At 41.9% G+C, this 18,608-nt stretch overlaps 1 protein-coding gene across 1 annotated transcript in view; it reads right to left on the bottom strand.

Annotated features, from left to right (window-relative positions):
• Nucleotides 1-935: 935 nt before the first annotated feature.
• The window catches only part of chrdl2 (chordin-like 2), a 58,349-nt gene continuing 40,676 nt past the window's right edge, over nt 936-18,608 (bottom strand). The window contains exons 8-12 of the mRNA XM_063061420.1: nt 16,556-16,706; nt 15,959-16,153; nt 13,151-13,327; nt 3,368-3,466; nt 936-1,557 (exon numbers count right to left, since the gene is read on the bottom strand). Coding sequence (XP_062917490.1) covers nt 1,427-1,557; nt 3,368-3,466; nt 13,151-13,327; nt 15,959-16,153; nt 16,556-16,706 — 753 coding nt within the window. The 3' untranslated portion in view covers nt 936-1,426. The remainder of the gene's footprint in view (nt 1,558-3,367; nt 3,467-13,150; nt 13,328-15,958; nt 16,154-16,555; nt 16,707-18,608) is intronic.

The following is an 18,608-nucleotide window of genomic DNA, read 5'->3' as shown; positions in this document are numbered from 1 at the left end:
AAATGTCATCCTAAATTATTTCTCTCCATTTTTTTTTATATACAATGAAGAATAGGCCAGCACAGCGGTAAAGCTCGGAGTTGCTGCTTCACAATACTAGACACCCAGGTTCAATCCGGCCTGGGGTGCTGTCTCTGTGGAGTTTACAAATTTTCTTTTTGACTATGTAGAGTCCCTCCATGCTATAATTTTCTACCACATTGTTGATAGTTTAATTAGCCACTGTCAATTGCCCCTAGCATTTAGCTAAGTGGTTAAAACTGGCGCGGGGGGCAGGTGGTGGGAGAGGTTGAGAGAATGTGGTAAGAATAAAAATTGGGATTAGTATGAGTGTAAGTGGGTGGTTAATAGTTGGTCTTGACTGGTTGAACTGAAGAGCATGTTTCCAGACTGAACATCTAGAAGACTCCTCCAAGAGGGCCACAACCTTGTCATGGTTTGTAGGCCTGCATGCCTCAATGACTCTGAGAGCTACTAACTGTTGGCTGGAGTCAGGGCTTTATGACTTGGCTTCTGGTAGGGTCCCCATGCCAAACAGGTCAAAGGGTATAGGACAGACAAAGAGTGGTCCATTAGTCCGCCAGGTTTGGGGGTTCAGTTCAAGGCTAACAATCCTGAGTGATAAAACAAAACTGTTATGGAAACAGCGAAGAAGAATCCCTCTATATCTGAATGCAACGGTATTCCTGAGTCTCCACCCGGGACTTGCATGACTGACAGTAGTGAAAACCGAGAGGAAGCTACTGACATGGTGAAGGAGTCCTTGAACACCACCAGAGATGGAGGATCTTCATTACTGCCCTAAATGCCAGTGGAATAACAGGCAGCAAGTATTTCTATAAGACTGTATGGCTCTAGAAATGCCAGGGAGTGTCATGCTATTGATGGTTCTGGGAACATTTAGATAACAAAAGAACCAAACTTTATAAGACTGGTTATATTTTATTAGTTTCAAAAAAAAAAGAAGCATGAAACAATGTCAGTACATAAATAAAGTACAAATGCCTTCAAGGTTAGTGTCAACGTATTTTGCAGGCTTATTTGATAAGGAAAGAAACTTTACATAAAATCAAGTTATGCATTACATGTGATGGATAGTAATGTACATACATTGGTAGGTAGGCTAATTGTACTCTAAGAATTAAGATCACATAAGTAATTTCAATAGTGTTTTATAATACAAATAAATACATGCTCGGCCCACCCTCCTTTCTCTTTTCATCTCCAAAAGCACTTTTCCTTTCTGTAAAGAAAGAATGTACAAAGATTTCACTTTCGTAACTTTTTCCTGTGATAGGCATTTTCATTTTCAGGGTGCTCTTGCTTTCAACAGAGCCACACTGCAGTCCAGCTACAGGCCAGGAACAGAATTGTTTCATCTAACACTGCATCTCCTCACCTTCTTCCACCCCTATTTCTCCCTACTTCAGCAGTGTGCTTTCTCTGACTTGTTCAGTTGTAAACATTTCAGCAAGTCCTCTAACTCCGCTTTACATCCCTCGTTCATACATTGCTCACTGATTTGCTCTTCACCCTCCTTGAAAATTTTCCATCGACCTAAGAAGGTAGAAAATTTAAGACATCAATGTGCTTTACTTTTCTGCAACTCCCATTAAGCAGATAGTTGACAGTGAGAGAACTGAATAAAAGTGGTTAAGTGGCAGATTATAAAGCAATGGAGTAAAATTTAAGATTTTTTAACCCAATGACTTTACACAGTCTATAACACAGAAAGAGTCTTTTTACTTGATTGCCCCTCATCATTGTTTAAGATGCACACAAGTTTATTTCCGGCAGACCTCTCTAAATAATCTCCCAATCCTTCGTCCCTCACATGTTTACCTCTATAATACTACTTGTACCTTACCTCAAAGTGTCCCATACTCCCAACTCCCTGAATAAAAGAGTTTCACCTGAATTCTTTGCAACACACATCAAAGTCTGGTGAACGCAGCAGGCCAGGCAGCATCCCTAGGAAGAGGTACAGTCGACGTTTCGGGCCTAGACCCTTCGTCAGGTCTCGGCCCGAAACGTCGACTGTACCTCTTCCTAGAGATGCTGCCTGGCCTGCTGCGTTCACCAGCAACTTTGATGTGTGTTGCTTGAATTTCCAGCACCTGCAGATTTCCTCATATTTGCACATGAATTCTTTATTGGAATTTAGTAAGAAAACAAGTTGTGCTCTTGGCTGCAAATTTTGATGAAATTGGCAAAATCTTTTCCCTGAATTCTCTGTATCTATCTCTAACAATGATGGTGGGAGGAGAAGATGGCAGCGCACCCGACCTCTACGGTGATGAATATCTGTTATCTGTCAAGTAGGGTGCCGTGCACAATTCTGCTTTGATGGAGGCAGACGTGAGAGCACAGAGGAACATCTGGTGAAACTTCTGAAATGCCTGTTTTGCTGCCGCCGCTACTGTGTGATCCGAAATCTCTGGAGGGGAAGGTCCCGAATCTTTGGCATTGCCTGTTGCTCAGCGGCCGGGGCGGGGTTGAAGCGCTGGGCAGAGATGGTGCTCGGTGCTCGGTGTCAGAGGGTTGGTCGGAGGCTCGAAGTTTTCAGACGGACTCAGAGTCGGACTGTGGTCGGGTGCTTCGAGGATGCTGCATCGGCAAGTTTGCGGTGCTGGAAGCTCATGGCAGGGAGAGCTTCTCCCTTCTACCGTCTGCGTGAGATGTTGGGGCTATCGGGACTTTGAGACTTTTTTTCACCATGCCCATGGTCTGCTCTTATCAAATTACAGTATTGCCTTGCACTGTTGTATCTATATGTTATAATTATGTGGTTTTTGTCAGTTTTAGTCTTGGTTTGTCCTGTGTTTCTGTGATATCATACTGGAGGAACATTGTATCATTTCTTAATGCATGCATTTCTAAATGACAATAAACGAGGACTAAGTGTCCTCATAATCTAATCTATCTATTTGGGAATGTGAAGAAATATTTTATGTTAACCAGGCTGAGGGCAGTTCCAACAAAATTGAATAAACTCACTCTCATCCGAGAATTAAAACTTAGCTTGATCATCATGCCATTGATCACAAACATTCATGAGTCATAGAGAGTGGAAACCCAGCAATTTCTTGACATAGCTGTGGCAGTGGGAGAGAACCACAATGATAATTCATTAAAGCAAGTACATCCCAATATTTTGATAGCCTTTCCAATTGAGCATGACAGCCAAAAAGAGCACACATTTTGTGCACAAATTTCTAGGCTTACTAGAGACAGATAATAGGAATGGCATCCCCTGCTAGTCAAGAAGTTGTTATTTTTATAAAGCTCTACTATGTCAAACAGTATGTTCCCACTTGGTTTATTCCATTGCTATGGTGTTTTGAAAGCTTTGAGATGTTATACTTACTCTGAGTAGTCCGTGTGAAAAATTTGAAAAATCCAAGGTTAACCTGTTTCTCAAAGTCTCTCCTTGGTATTTTCTCCATGCTTATGTGGTGTACAACACCTGTGGTGGAAAATAATGAACATCATCATTCTCAGATAATATACAAACTCATACTGTGAAATAAAATATCTTTTTTTAACAGTACCTTCAACAGTGGGGCTAAACTCACCAAGTATCAATTATAAAATGTACCATTCATAATTTATGTTCTTCCTTTCTTCCTAGGCAATATATCTTGTATTGATTTTTATTTAGTTAGAATACAGCACAGTCACCGCCTTTCCGGCCCAACAAGCCCACATCACCCAATTACACCCATGTGACCAATTAACCGACTAACCCGTCGGTCTCTGGAATGTGCGAGGAAACCAGAGCTCTTGGACGAACCCATGCAGTCACAAGAAGAACATACAAACTCCTTACAGAGAGCAGCAGGATTGAATCCGGGTCTCTGCCACTGCAATAGCATTATGCTAACCGCTACACTACTGTGCTGCCCCCTACAATGGTGAAAACATCACAATAATCCTCTGGCATCAGGACCCTTGGATTAAAAATATTGTTTCATCAGTCACAACACGCTGGAGGAACTCAGCACGTCGAGCAGCATCCGTGGAAACGATCAGTCAATGTTTCGGGCTGGAACCCTTCGTCAGGACTGAAGAGGGAAGGGGCAGAGGCCCTCTAAAGAAGGTGGGGGGGAGGGTGGAAAGGAGAAGGCTGGTAGGTTCCAGGTGAAAAACCAGTAAGGGGAAAGATCAAGGGGTGGGGGAGGGGAAGCAGGGAGGGGATAGGCAGGAAAGGTGAAGAAGGAATGGGGAAAACACAATGGGTAGTAGAAGGAGATGGAACCATGAGGGAGGTGATAGGCAGCTGGGGGAGGGGGCAGAGTGAAACAGGGATAGGGGAAGGGAGGGGGAGAGAATTACCGGAAGTTGGAGAATTCTATGTTCATACCAAGGGGCTGGAGACTACCTAGACAGTATATGAGGTGTTGCTCCTCCAACCTGAGTTTAGCCTCATCATGGCAGTAGAGGAGGCCATGTATGGACATATCTGAATGGGAATGGGAAGCAGAGTTGAAGTGGGTGGCAACCGGGAGATCCTGTCTGTTGCGGCGGATGGAGCGGAGGTGCTCGATGAAGCGGTCCCCCAATCTGCGTCGGGTTTCACCGATGTAGAGGAGGCCGCACTGGGAGCACCGGATGCAATAGATGACCCCAACATCTGCAGAGTATTTTGTGTTTATTGTTTCATCAGGATACATGGGAGCGACGCAACACTCCCATGGCCAAAAAGCTTCAGTTATTACTGTATTTTCACAGAACCAAGTATCCACATAAACCAAACACACACACACACACACACACACCAATTTTTGATCAATGGTTCAACATTGCTTCTTTTTATTATTTTCATTATTAAAAGTCCATCAATTCAGAGGAGCTCAATTACATTGGTAATTATTTTCTTTGTGATTCTGTTTAATCTCTTTATCATGAAGATCAGTAGGTGAGAAACTGCTTCCACTTAGGTGTTCTGCAGTCAGTTCCTTTAGGCAGCAACAAAATCTCAGCCAGTTAACCTTCTTTCTGCTTTATCGTCCCTAACAGCAGGGCAATGCTGCAGTCTGGGCCGCCACCTTTTTAAAATACCAGTACAAGCAACCTAGTTGCTTTGGAAGCAGTGGGCACAACCGCCCTATTGTGCAGTTCTGTGGTGCACCGTGCCAGCTGGTGCTTTTGGTCACTAGCATTTCCCATCATTTACTAAAAGAAGTACATTGTACGGCTCCAGCCAGCTCCCAGAAGTTCTGCGTACTGCATTAAAGGCTTATGCCCATAATCCCCTGTTCCATTTTAAACTATTTGGAAACTACTTAGAAACTGTACAGAATTAAATAATCTCGATGCAATCCTATCCCAATGAGGTATAAATCTATTTTAAGGATGCCTGCCACACTTTGCTTCTGTGTAGCTACTAACATTCAGCTGACAACATATAAAGAGGGTGGTACTATGAAAATTGATATCTTTACTGCATGTCACCATCTTTCACTACCAGGGTTTTACAAGACTGTAAAACAAATTTATGTGCACTGAAGCATTTAGTTTCAAACCGACTTTGTTTGCAGAGATGCTGTTCTGGAGGTCATTAAGCATAATTTGAGAGCATATTTGTGGCACTGCATTGACATCTCTGACTGTCCCGGTCAGCTGCTTCAAACTGACCGGCTGCAAATACTAGAGCACAGTATCTTTATATCACCACATAGCATCTTTGGAATGGAAGAGTTCCATACACTTCCCTTACTTTAAACACGTAAGCTAACAAAGACATTTAATCATGCAGGAATCAAACTGTCGTGTTAAAGTAGTACAGCAAGTTTCTAGCTAGTATGAATGCTTTTCAATGTACCTCCTATACCTAATAACGTGGCCACCAAGTGTATGTTCATGGTCTTCTGCTTCTGTGGCCAATCCACTTCAGGGTTCGATGTGTTGTGTGTTCAGCATTGCTCTTCTGCATACCACTGTTGCAATGCATGGCTGTTTGAGTTACTGTCGCCTTCCTGTCAGCTTGGGGCAGCCTTGCAATTCTCCTCTGACCTCTCTCATTAACAAAGCATTTTCCCCCACAGAACTACTGCTCATGGAATGCTTTTGTTTTGTTTTTCATGCCCTTCACTGCAAATTCTAGACTGTTGTGCGTGAAAATCCCAGGAGACCAGCATTTTCTGAGATAATCATAATACCCCGTCTGCTAGCAACCGTTCCACGGTCAAAGTCACTTAGATCACATTTCTTCCCCATTCTGATATTTGGTCTGAACAACATCTGAACCTCTTGACAATGTCTGCATGCTTTTATTCCACATGATTGGCTGATTAGAAACTTGCACTGACAAGCAGGTGCACAGGTGTACTTAATAAAGTGGCCACTCAGTGTATCTCTTCACATTTGCTCAAATATGGCAGACTTCAGCATGGTGAGGGTTAAACAATTCCCAGGGAACTCATTGGGCGTGAAAATGAGCCAAAATCATTTTCCAGATTTATTGATGGGTAATGGCCAATGCTGGCAAGCCGCCATTTACTCCCCATTTCTCATTCCCTATGAAATGAATGTCTTAATTGGTCAGTTTGCTTTCAATTGCTTTGGTATGGTTCTGGAGTTACATCAAGGCCAAGGTAGGTAATGATAGCATATTTCCTCACCTGAAGGGCATTAATAGGACAGATGGATTAGATCGAACACACTACCTTCTCCCTCCTGATCCTGACACTCCCCTGGGACCTGTCATTCCTTCAGGTGAAGCAGTGATTCATGTGTCCTATGTTACATTTCATACTCATGATATGGTCTCTTCCACAGTGGAGACACCAAACACCGATTGAAAGGCATTGACTGACTGAATATTTCTCTTCAATGTACAGAACTTCGTATCACCTTTCACTGTAATCTACCACCATGTTCCCATACCTGACCTCTGTCTCTGAGCTCACACACAGTACCAATAAAGCCCAGTGTAATCCCAAGGATCAGTACTAGATCTTTTGACTGGGCACATTACAACCTATATTGAACTAGCCATTCCAATTTATTTCAGAACTGATAATTTGTAATGAAATTTTATCAACCCATACCACGAGTTCTGCTTTTCTCTCGCCGCAGCTGGTAATTTCTAGCATTCCTTTTTTACTTCAGATTTACAACAACTGCAGTATTTTATTTCTTAAAGATCTTACATTGCCTTTTAGTCTCTCTCCTCTATCCTCATTTATCAAATCCTGATTAATGAATCCTTTCCAAGCAGGCACCAGCATCATAGCATCTCCTGGTCTACACACGATCCCTTGTTCTCGTTGCACCTTCTGCTTCACAACAACTTGAGATATGCCTGCTTTCTAACATGTAGTTTCTCACTCTACTGGAAAGTTAACTCTGTTTCCCACTCTCCAGATGCTGCCTGACTAGTATTTTCCTATTTTCCATCGCTCGGTCACCGTCTTGGCAACTTACTTCAGACTTATTTGGTGGAAGTTTAATTCACTAGCTGCCCTGATGGGATTTGAACTCAGGTATCTGAAGGACTGGGTGCTAGAGGGTAACAGAGAAATACAGCACATGGCGCTGCTGCCTCATAGCTCAGCCCTAGTGGTCTGTGTGGAAATTGCAAATTCTCCCTGTGGACATGTGGGATCCCCCGGGTGCTCTGGTTCCCTTCCACATCCTAGGGATGTGCTGGTTGGTAGGTTAATTGGCTGCTGTAGTAAATCACCCTTGGTGCTGTTGAATGTAGGAACATCAAGGAGAGTTAATGCCCATGTGAGTGAGAAGAGGTTACAGGGAAACAAGTGGAAAATGAGACTAATGGGATTGGTTTGAGAGCCAGCATGAACTCAATGGGCCAAATAGTCTCAATTTTACTGATATGAAATATAAAATGAAAGCTGACATTGATATATCAGCTGAAAAGGAATAGGAAATTTACCTTATTCTGTTTCATTTAGAGATACAGTGTGGTAACAGACTCCCTGGGTCCAAAGAGCTTGCGCAGTCCAATTACACCCAAGTGATCAATTAAACTACTTGACCCATACGTCTTTGGAATGCCAAAGGAAACCAGAGCATCTGGAAACCCACAACTTCATGGGGTGACTGTACAAACTCCTAACAGGCAGTGGCAGATTGAACCCTGATCTTACAGCTGGCGTGTAATAACATTATGCTGCCCACTATGATACACATTCTAGAAGCCTCTCTGGAATCCCCTCGTCTCATCCTTGTAAGCCTTCTATTTCCTGCTACAAGTCACATGGAAAATAGATCATATGAAGCCATTACCAGTTGAATTTCTCATAAAGCTATTCAAACAGTTGGTGAATTGTCCGTTACATTTAAGTAACATACAGTTGTTCACAAACACCTTAGCCAAATACATTTAAACTCAGTTTTTCACAATTCCTGACATTTAATCCTAGAAAATATTCCCTGTCTTAGGTCAGTTAGGATCACTACTTCATTTAAGAATGTGAAATGTCAGAATAATAGTAGAGAGAGTGATTTATTTCAGTTTTTATTTCTTTCATCATTTTCCCAGTGGGTCAGAAGTTTACATACACTTTGTTAGTATTTGGTACCATTGCCTTTGAATTATTTAACTTGGGTCAAACGTTTTGGGTAGCTTTCCACAAGCTTCTCACAGTAAGTTGCTGGAATTTTGTTCCATTCCTCCAGACAGAACTGTTGTAACTGAGTCAGGTTTGTAGGCCTCCTTGCTCACACATGCTTTTACAGTTCTGCCCACAAATTTTCTATCGGATTAAGGTCAGGGCTGTGTGATGACCACTCCAATACCTTGACTTTGTGGTCCTTAAGCAATTTTGCCACAACTTTGGAGGTATGCTTGGAGGCATTGTCCATTTGGAAGACCCATTTGCGACCGAGCTTTAACTTCCTGGCTGACGTCTTGAGATGTTACTTCAATATATCCACATAATTTTCCTTCCTCATGATGCCATCTATTTTGTGAAGTGCACCAGTCCCTCCTGCAGCAAAGCAACCCCACAACATGATGCTGCCACCTCCATGCTTCACGGTTGGGAGGGTGTTCTTCGGCTTGCAAGCCTCACCCTTTTTCCTCCAAACATAATGATGGTCATTACGGCCAAACAGTTCAATTTTTGTTTCATCAGACCAGAGGACATTTCTCCAGAAAGTAAGATCTTTGTCCCCATGTGCCCTTGCAAACTGTAGTCTGGCTTTTTTATGGCGGTTTAGTGCAGTGGCTTCTTCGTTGCTGAGCAGCCTTTCAGGTTATGTCGATATAGGACTCGTTTTACTGTGGATATAGATACTTGTCTACCTGTTTCCTCCAGCATCTTCACAAGGTCCTTTGCTGTTGTTCTGGGATTGATTTGTACTTTCTGCGCCAAAGTACGTTCATCTCTAGGAGACAGAATGTGGCTCCTTCCTGAGCGGTATGATGGCTGTGTGGTAAACCATGGTGTTTATACTTGCGTACTATTGTTTGTACAGATGAACGTGGTACCTTCAGGCGTTTGGAAATTGCTCCCAAGGATGAACCAGACTTGACATCATTTTCTGACTTCAATCTAATAGAATATTTGTGGGCAGAACTGAAAAAGTGTGTGCGAGCAAGGAGGCCTACAAACCTGACTCAGTTACATAAGTTCTGTCTGGAGGAATGGAACAAAATTCCAGCAACTTACTGTGAGAGGCTTGTGGAAGGCTACCCAAAACGTTTGACACAAGTTAAACAATTTAAAGGCAATGCTACCAAATACTAACAAAGTGTATGTAAACTTCTGACCCAGTGGGAAAGTGATGAAAGAATAAAAGCTGAAATAAATCATTCTCTCTACTATTATGCTGACATTTCACATTCTTAAAATGAAGTAGTGATCCTAACTGACCTAAGACAGGAAATGTTTTCTATGATTAAATGCCAGGAATTGTGAAAAACTGAGTTTAAATGTATTTGGCTAAGGTGTATGTAAACTTCTGACTTCAACTGTATTTCACAAAGGATTAATATTCAAACATAATTTCCATTTTTGCTATTCTAGCAGATAAGGAACTTTTTTATAATCCCCAATACTTACATGGTTATTTAGGTGCTATAATTTTCTGATTTTTTTCCATTGATCATATTCTGTGTTATGACATATCTTCTGATTTTAGTGGAAGTTTCTCTTTAATTTGTCAAAATTAAGCAATTAATCAGAAATTTAGCAGAAAATTAAAATTTAATAAAAAGAACCATTGCAGACACTGGAAATCTAAAATGAAGACTTAGTATTCATTCCTAACTTTCATAGCCACTGCAAGATCCCCTTTGCATCCTTGAACATTTATGTGGGATTCTGACTTAGAAGCATTTGATCATAATCCTGTGGATGGCAGCTTTGCACAATTGACTCCTCAGTCAATTAAAATTGAAGATGCTGCTGTTAATTTTATTATCTGTAGGCTTGAAATTTGTGGTCCAACATGTGGTTATTAGTACAAATAACACACTGGTTGTTTGTCAGTCCTTGTTACTTATAGGCTTTCATAAATTGTATTGTATTTCTTTATTTTCCTGTAAATGCCAGCAAGAAAACAAATTGCAGGGTAGTGCAGTCTATGGTGACATAAATGTACTTTAATAATAAATTTACTTTGAATTTCCAGAATAACTGTTCCACTGGTTAATTATTTTTTCTCTTTTGCATTCTCAGAACATTGGGCTTCAAAATGCTATCCTTTAACTTATTTTCCTCAAACTGAGTCAGTACTGCTACAAGAATAAATATTATATTATTATCCAAGAAACTGTCATGATTGTTCTCAAATACTCTTGTTACAGTTCCACAATATCATTAACTATTAATTGATTATCTTCTCAATGATCCATACTCTTTCCCATTTGTTTTTACTCTTCACACCAAACATGGCTGAATTACTCTTGATTGCAGTCTATGCTGTCCATCTTTCTTCAGATCACATATTCCGTGCTCACAACATCCTAAAGATGATCTGGCTGGTCGGTTAATTTCCTACTACCTTGATCACCTTACCCCAAGAATCAATGTTTATTTAAGTTCTATCCTAACAGAATTAGAAATTATCTTCTAATTCTAACGGACATTTTCTTTTTATTTCAACCAAGTATTTGCCTATTCTTATCATTGATAATTCCAGGTTAACCCTTTCTTTTCCATCAATAGTTTTATCCTTATATTCACAAGGAGATTTTGCATTCTTCCATTTCTAATGATGCTTTAGGCAAGCTTACTTTCATATTTCTGTTTTTTTCTCATTACCTATTATCGCATCTACTTCCACATTTGGGGATGTGTTTTCAGGATCATAATCCTATATAAGTGCATAATAGAAAAAAGATATCACCTGATTCCAACCTCCCCCCCCCCAACCTTTAGCATCAGAAACCTCTCTTGCCCTTATTTATTTCACAATACTTCTAATATCTCAACGTCTCACTTATATCAGGGAAGAATATGGAGTATTGGCAATGTAGCCATACTGGGCATCCGATAGAAAACCCATACCATTTCAGGTTCAGGTATCTTTCCAGCAGCCTCGAGGCTCCAGACTACTCATGTGGCTTTTATAGGAGAGGTAGCAGGTACTGTAATGATGAAGCAAGGACACCAAGAGAGAATAATATCATGGGACTTCCAAATAATTAATGAATCTCAACATTTTGTAGATGTATAAACTAGACTGGAGGCCAGTGAACTAGTAAACCATAATCTGAGTAGGAACCCCAGTTACAATTTTTCACAGTTCTATCATTCTCTCTATGTTATTGAGACATAACTTTAAAGAAACTGCTCTCAATTTGGGATACTTATAGACTTTTGGAGGAAGGGCTGAGTGCAGGGATTGAAGAAGTGCCTCCTTTGCCTCCATAGAATTCCCCCATCTGTCTGCAGACCTCACTAAGATCCACTATCTCACAATAGGTTTTATCTATCAGCGGGCTGCAAGTGAAGCAAAGGGGCAACAGAGTGTTTGTTTGCTATCAACTACTCTCTGGAAAAAAATACTATTGAATCCTAAAAATAATCTGGGATTCATGGGTGCTGTGGTGGACAGAGATATCACTGGATATGTTCAGCATCTGATGATGTTGTTTGGCAGATTAACAACATTATTTTCCATGGGACCATAAGACCATAAGACATAGAAGCAGAATAAGGCCATTTGGCCTATTGAGTCTGATCTGCCATTCCATGGCTTATATATTTTCCCTCTCAACCACTTTCACCTGCCTTCTCACTGTAACTTTTGACACCCTTACTAATCAAGAACCTATCATCCTCTGCTTTAAATATACCCAATGACCTGGCCTCTATAGCCATCTGTGGCAATGAATTCCAACCGATTCACCATCTTCTGGCTAAAGAAGATCCTCCTCATCTGTTCTAAAGGGACATCCTTCTATTCTGACGCAGTGCCCTCTGATCCTAGACTCCCCCATGATAGGAAACATCCTCTTCACGTCCACTCTATCTGGACCTTTTCTTTCTGTATTGTGTCAGATTACATGGAATCAAATTTCATTCTCTACTACTGGCAGGAGATGGGAAAAGGAGCAAGAAGAAGATGCAAAGCAACTATGACACAAAAAATTGTTCTTCTCAAAGATAACTTTCAATCCCAATCACTCGTGGACTCAAATGGAATATGAATGTGCAAAGCTTCAGTCTTTGGTTGGCATGTGCATTGCTCCCCTCCCCAACTCAGTTGAAGTCATTGGGACTAAACATGTGAAAGTCAGTACAACCAGCACTCAGTACTTGCAAACAGGTTTGGCAAGTACACAGCTGAATCTTCTGCTAAATTGGAAATAAAATGCTTAAATCCTGTTGTGTGTGAGAACACATTGCTTTGAATTATTCAATTGAGGCCAGAAGTCAGAAGCTCGTCTTTGTAGTGCATACTTCAAGCTGCACTATGGAAAGTTTTGTGCTGGCACACAATGCACATGTAAGATAACTCAACACCAATAATTTACACTCTTTAAAAATAAGTAAGGCATTATCCACACAGAAGAAATTCTTCATCAATCTGACATTAATCCTGAATTATGTCAAGTTAATCAACATCAGGAAAAAAAATGACAGATTTGAATTTTCTCCATGTTGCTTCTCAGAAAGATGATGATAGATACATAGATAAATAAGATAAATAAGACTGGCATCAAACTCACCCCTTACTGGAGTCCAGACATGGACCTCTACATCTGGGAGTTCATCAGCCATTATAGCAATTTTCTTGCTGCGCTTCTGTGAATCGCTTTCTTGCGTGAAGAGTGACTCATAAACAAGAACTTCACTGCATTCCACTTCCTTAGTGTCCTCATGAGAAAACCCCAATACCTCTGGGACTGCAGAAACAAAATTGAGAGGTGAGCTCTTAGCATAAACTTTTTCTTTATTTAGTAGCCACATTAACCTTGGTGTTATTTCGATGATGTTACCATCTTTACTAAATGATATTATCGAGGTTGCTGGCTGCTCATTTGGGCACCATTTCCACCAGACTAGGAATATTTGTTTAAAGGTGTTTCATTTAGTCTCTGTCTCCTTCAGTTAAGCATGGAAAAAGAGTTTAGGATTCCCTCTTTCAGTGAACATCTGGTAAATTTGTTGAAGAGTATTCATGTAAGGCCATTAAAGTAAGAACAGAGATTCAGTTTTGGTGTCATCATTAGGCGTTGCCTACTCTTTCCCTCGTTTCATTCTTATGAGAGCAGTGGATGCAGGAGAGAAACTGCAGTTCATGCAGCCAGATCACAGCATCTGTCAATCTGCAGGGTAACAAAACAACCAGCACAAAAATAGTGATGAAGGCTTTCAGCCCAAAATGTGGACTATTTATTCCTCTCCATAGATTCTGTCTGACCTGCTGATTTCCTCCAGCTTTTTGTGTGCGTTACACTAAAAGTATTTTGTATAACTGAGTTGGCGACTACAGTTAAATTATCCATTGTAATTCAGAGTTAGGACACTGGAAAAAGCTATTCAAACAATTAAAGCTGCTGTTTTTGGACTTGTATACTCTTCTCATTTGGCCATACATAGAAGCACATAGACTCAACCAGCACAGCCTGGTCTTGTTGGCATTCCCCAGCACTGAAGTGGGGACAATAGACAATAGACAATAGGTAGAGTAGGCCATTTGGCCCCTCGAGCCAGCACCACCATTCACTGTGATCATGGCTGATTATCCACTATCAGTATCCAGTTCCTGCCTTATCCCCATAACCTTTGATTCTGCTATCTTTAAGAGCTCTATCCATCTCTTTCTTGAAAGCATCCAGAGACTTGGCCTCCACAGCCTTCTGGGGCAGAGCATTCCATATATCCACCACTCTCTGGGTGAAAAAGTTTTTCCTCAACTCTGTTCTAAATGCCTACCCCTAATTCTTAAACTGTGGCCTCTGGTTCTGGACTCACCCATCAGCGGGAACATGCTTCCTGCCTCCAGCATGTCCAATCCCTTAATAATCTTATATGTTTCAATAAGATCCCCTCTCAGCCTTCTAAATTCCAGAGTATACAAGCCCAGTCGCTCCAATCTTTCGACATATGACAGTCCCGCCATCCCGGGAATTAACCTTGTGAACCTACGCTGCACTCCCTCAATAGCAAGAATGTCCTTCCTCAGATTTGGAGACCAAAACTGCACACAATACTCCAAGTGTGGTCTCACCAGGGCACTGGGGAGTCTGGCTGTCCAGTGTCTCATCAGCTATTCTCCCATTGTGGGAGAAGCAATCTGAATTTCAGCCACTCTACATAAACAGAAAAGGGTAAGCAAAACAAAATAAACACAAGAAAGTCAGAAGATGCTAGAAATCGAAAGCAACACACACAGAATGTTGGAGCAGGTCAGGCAGCATCGATGGAGATAAATAAACAGTTGACGTTTTGGGCCGAGACCAGATCTTCAGAACTGGGAAGGAAGCTGGAAGACACCAGAATAGAAAAGGTGGGGGGAGGGGAAGGAGGATAGCTAGAAAGTCGTAGGTGAAGCCAGGTGAGTAGGAAAGGTAAAGGGTTGGAGAATGAAACAGGGGGAGGTGATAGGCAGCTGAGAAGAGGAAAGGGGCCAGAGTGGGGAATAGAGGAAGAAGGAAGGGGGAAGTAATTATTTTTATATCGGAAGGAGAAATCAATATATTCATGCTATCAGGTTGGGGTGGGGGGGTGGTGGGAACCCAGATGGAATATAAGGTGTTGCTCGTCCAGCCTGAGGGTGGCCTCAACTTGCCACAAGAGGAGGTTCATGGACCAACATGTCATAATGGGAATGGGAATTGGAATTAACATGTTTGGCCACTGGGAAGTTCCACCTTTGGAGGATGGAGCGGAGGTGCTCAATGAAGGAGCCTCCCGATTTACGACAGGTCTCGCCAATGCGTAGGAGGCCACATCAGGAGCACCAAATGCAATAGACGACTCCAGCAGATTCACAGGTGAAGTGTTGACTGTTTGGGGCCCTAAATGGAGATGAGGGAGGAGGTGAATGGTCAGGTCTAGCACATAGGCCACCTGCACTGAGAAGTGAATGGAGGGAGAACAAAATCAGGGTCTTTTTTGGTACTTATTATTTTATTCTACTGTTTTTAATTATTTCTTAGTCTTTAGACTGATTTACTTTTTTAAACACTTTCTGTTATTAAGTTATTGGGAACAACCCTAATATTCTTTAAATGTTTCTTAATGTCATAGACAAATTGTACTGAAGCCTTCATAGCCTTCACAGAGTTGCTTCCTGTCAAGATATTTTATGGTCAAGACTTCAGTGGAACATCATCTGTTCTATTCACTGCTGTATCCTCAGTGAACTCCTTAGGATCAGCTTGATTTGCCCTGCACATCCTGAGGAGGGGCAGACATGGGCTGAATTCAGCATTGTACAGCCCATTGTATACCAATACAAGAATCTCCGTTCTGGCCTCTAAAGTTAGTGTTCAACTGAGCCAAATTTCATGAAATTGAATAGATTTTACCTGGACAAATTTTGCAACATTTCCCATTGACTTTCTGTGGATATTCACACGGATATGGATTTGGACAATGGATCTTCTTGCACTCCTGTTTGGTTATGTTACACGTACACAACACACATTCCACTGGTCCAAAGGGGCGCAGAATTGGATGCCATGACTCTCCATGTGAGTAGGTCTTTCCATTCGAGACACACACTGAAAGCACAAGAACAGTTCAGTCCATGGTAACTGAAGAAAATTCTATACTTGATTCTGTCCTTCTCTACAGAGTTTTTGGAACCCTTGAAAATTACTGATTATCCTAAAGGTTCAAGGAGAGACCAATCAAATCTTAGTAACAAAGCATTGTCATTACTTAACGTTTTATTCTCCCTAAGACATCACATTACCAATTAGTAGGAAGGTAATACACACTGAAATGCTTTAGTAAATAGGATCAGAACAGAGAGAGAAATTGGCCAGTCAGACCTATTTCCTACTAGTGAATGGTCTGTTTGTCACAGAGAAACTTGCATGCTGACTTTAATAAGGCTGATCCCAAACACAAAGATAACTGGCTGAAAGTAAAATTGTTAACCAATTGGCAAAATGCATTACCTCGGCTGTGCCTGTACTTGTTGTTGATTACTATTTGCACAATGGTGCCAGATCCCTGCTGGTGGTCAGTTAATATTCTGTGGTGATTCCTGGAGCTGGACGTTCTGGGCAAATTGGCATCAGAACTTCCAAAATTTCCCCGAGAATGTCTCTGTTTCAGTAAAGGTAAAATGCCATTAGTTCAAAGATGTGACAACAAATTATTTGCCCTGAATTTAAGCATCATTCCTTCTCCATATCATCGCTGGTCCCCCAGAACTCTATATTTTTTCTGAATTGATTTATGAAGTACTTGTAGTATCTGACATCTGCCGCTTGTGTGCTCCTAAATTTTAGACTTCCAATCACCTTTAATTACATCAATTTGGACTAAGATTTGGTCTGTTGTGGGCTTGCTAAAATTAGATTAGATTAGATTATGAGGACACACAGTCCTCTTTTATTGTCATTTAGTAATGCATGCATTAAGAAATGATACAATGTTTTTCCAGAATGATATCATGGAAACACATGACAAAACGACTTAAAAACTAACAAAAACCACATAATTATAACATATAGTTACAACAGTGCAAAACAATACCATAATTTAATAAGAACAGACCATGGCACGGTAAAAGTCTCAAAGTCTCTCGAAAGTCCCATCATCTCACGCAGACGGTAAACCTCCAGCGCCGCCAACTTGCCGATGCGACATACTGGAAGCGTCCGACCACAGTTCGATTTTGAGTCCGTCCGAAAACTCTGAGCCTCCAACCAGCTCTCTGACACCGAGCACCGAGCACCATCTCTGCCGAACGCTTCGACCCCAGCCCCAGCAACAGGCAATAGGCAAGACCGAGGATTTGGGCCTTTGCCTCCGGAGATTCTCGATCACACAGTAGCAGCGGCAGCGAAGCAGGCATGTCAGAAGTTTCTCCAGATGTTCCTCCGTGCTTCTCAGGGCTGTCTCCATCAAATCCGGATTGTGCACGGCCCCCTAGTTAACACATACGATATCATTCGGAATGGCTGCACGCGCTGCGATCATGGTTCACATGCTTTCATGTAGCAGAGAAATTTGAGGACAGTCATAGACTTTTGAGAGATCAAGAAAGATTGTACTGTAGTCATTGTTACGCCTTGCATTTCTTTTGGTGTTATCTTGTGGTGAAGATCATCTTGATCATGCCATTGGATGGATGCAATAGCATGGTGATTTGTGGAACTTGTCTTTGGCTATTGAGAAGACACAGCTGAGTGGAACCTGAAGGTGACTTTGCCTGTAACAGGCAGCAAGGGCCACCCACTCTATCATGTTTGTTTCCATTCTTGAAAATGAAAATTCCAAGTCCAAAGGAATGTTGTGTCCAAAACATTGGTGAACTAATAGAGGAGCAGTGACCATTATTGCATCCGGTGCTCCCGGTGCAGCCTCCTCTACATCGGTGAAACCCGAAGCAGATTGGGGGACCGCTTCGTCGAGCACCTCCACTCTGTCCGCCACAACAGACAGGATCTCCCAGTAGCCACCCACTTCAACTCTGCTTCCCACTCCCATTCAGATATGTCCATACATGGCCTCCTCTACTGCCATGATGAGGCTAAACTCAGGTTGGAGGAGCAACACCTCATACACTGTCTAGGTAGTCTCCAGCCCCTTGCTATGAACATAGAATTCTCCAACTTCCAGTAATTCCCTCCCCCTCCCTTCCTCAATCCCTATGTCACTCTGCCTCCTCCCCCAGCTGCCTATTAGCTCCCTCATGGTTCCACCTCCTTCTACTACCCATTGTGCATTCCCCTATTCCTTCTTCACCTTTCCTGCCTATCCCCTCCCTGCTTCCCCTCCCCCACCCCTTTAACTTTCCCCTTACTGGTTTTTCACCTGGAACCTACCAGCCTTCTCCTTTCCACCCTCCCCCCACCTTCTTTGTAGGGCCTCTGCCCCTTCCCTCTACAGTCCTGACGAAGGGTTCCAGCCTAAAACGTTGATTGATTGTTTCCACTGATGCTGCCCGACCTGCTGAGTTCCTCCAGTGTGTTGTGAGTGTTGCTTTGACCCCAGCATCTG

The sequence above is a fragment of the Mobula hypostoma genome, chromosome 10 (genome assembly GCF_963921235.1).
Source record: "Mobula hypostoma chromosome 10, sMobHyp1.1, whole genome shotgun sequence".
Taxonomy (NCBI): Eukaryota; Metazoa; Chordata; class Chondrichthyes; order Myliobatiformes; family Myliobatidae; genus Mobula; species Mobula hypostoma.
This window is presented reverse-complemented; position numbering and strand designations above follow the sequence as displayed.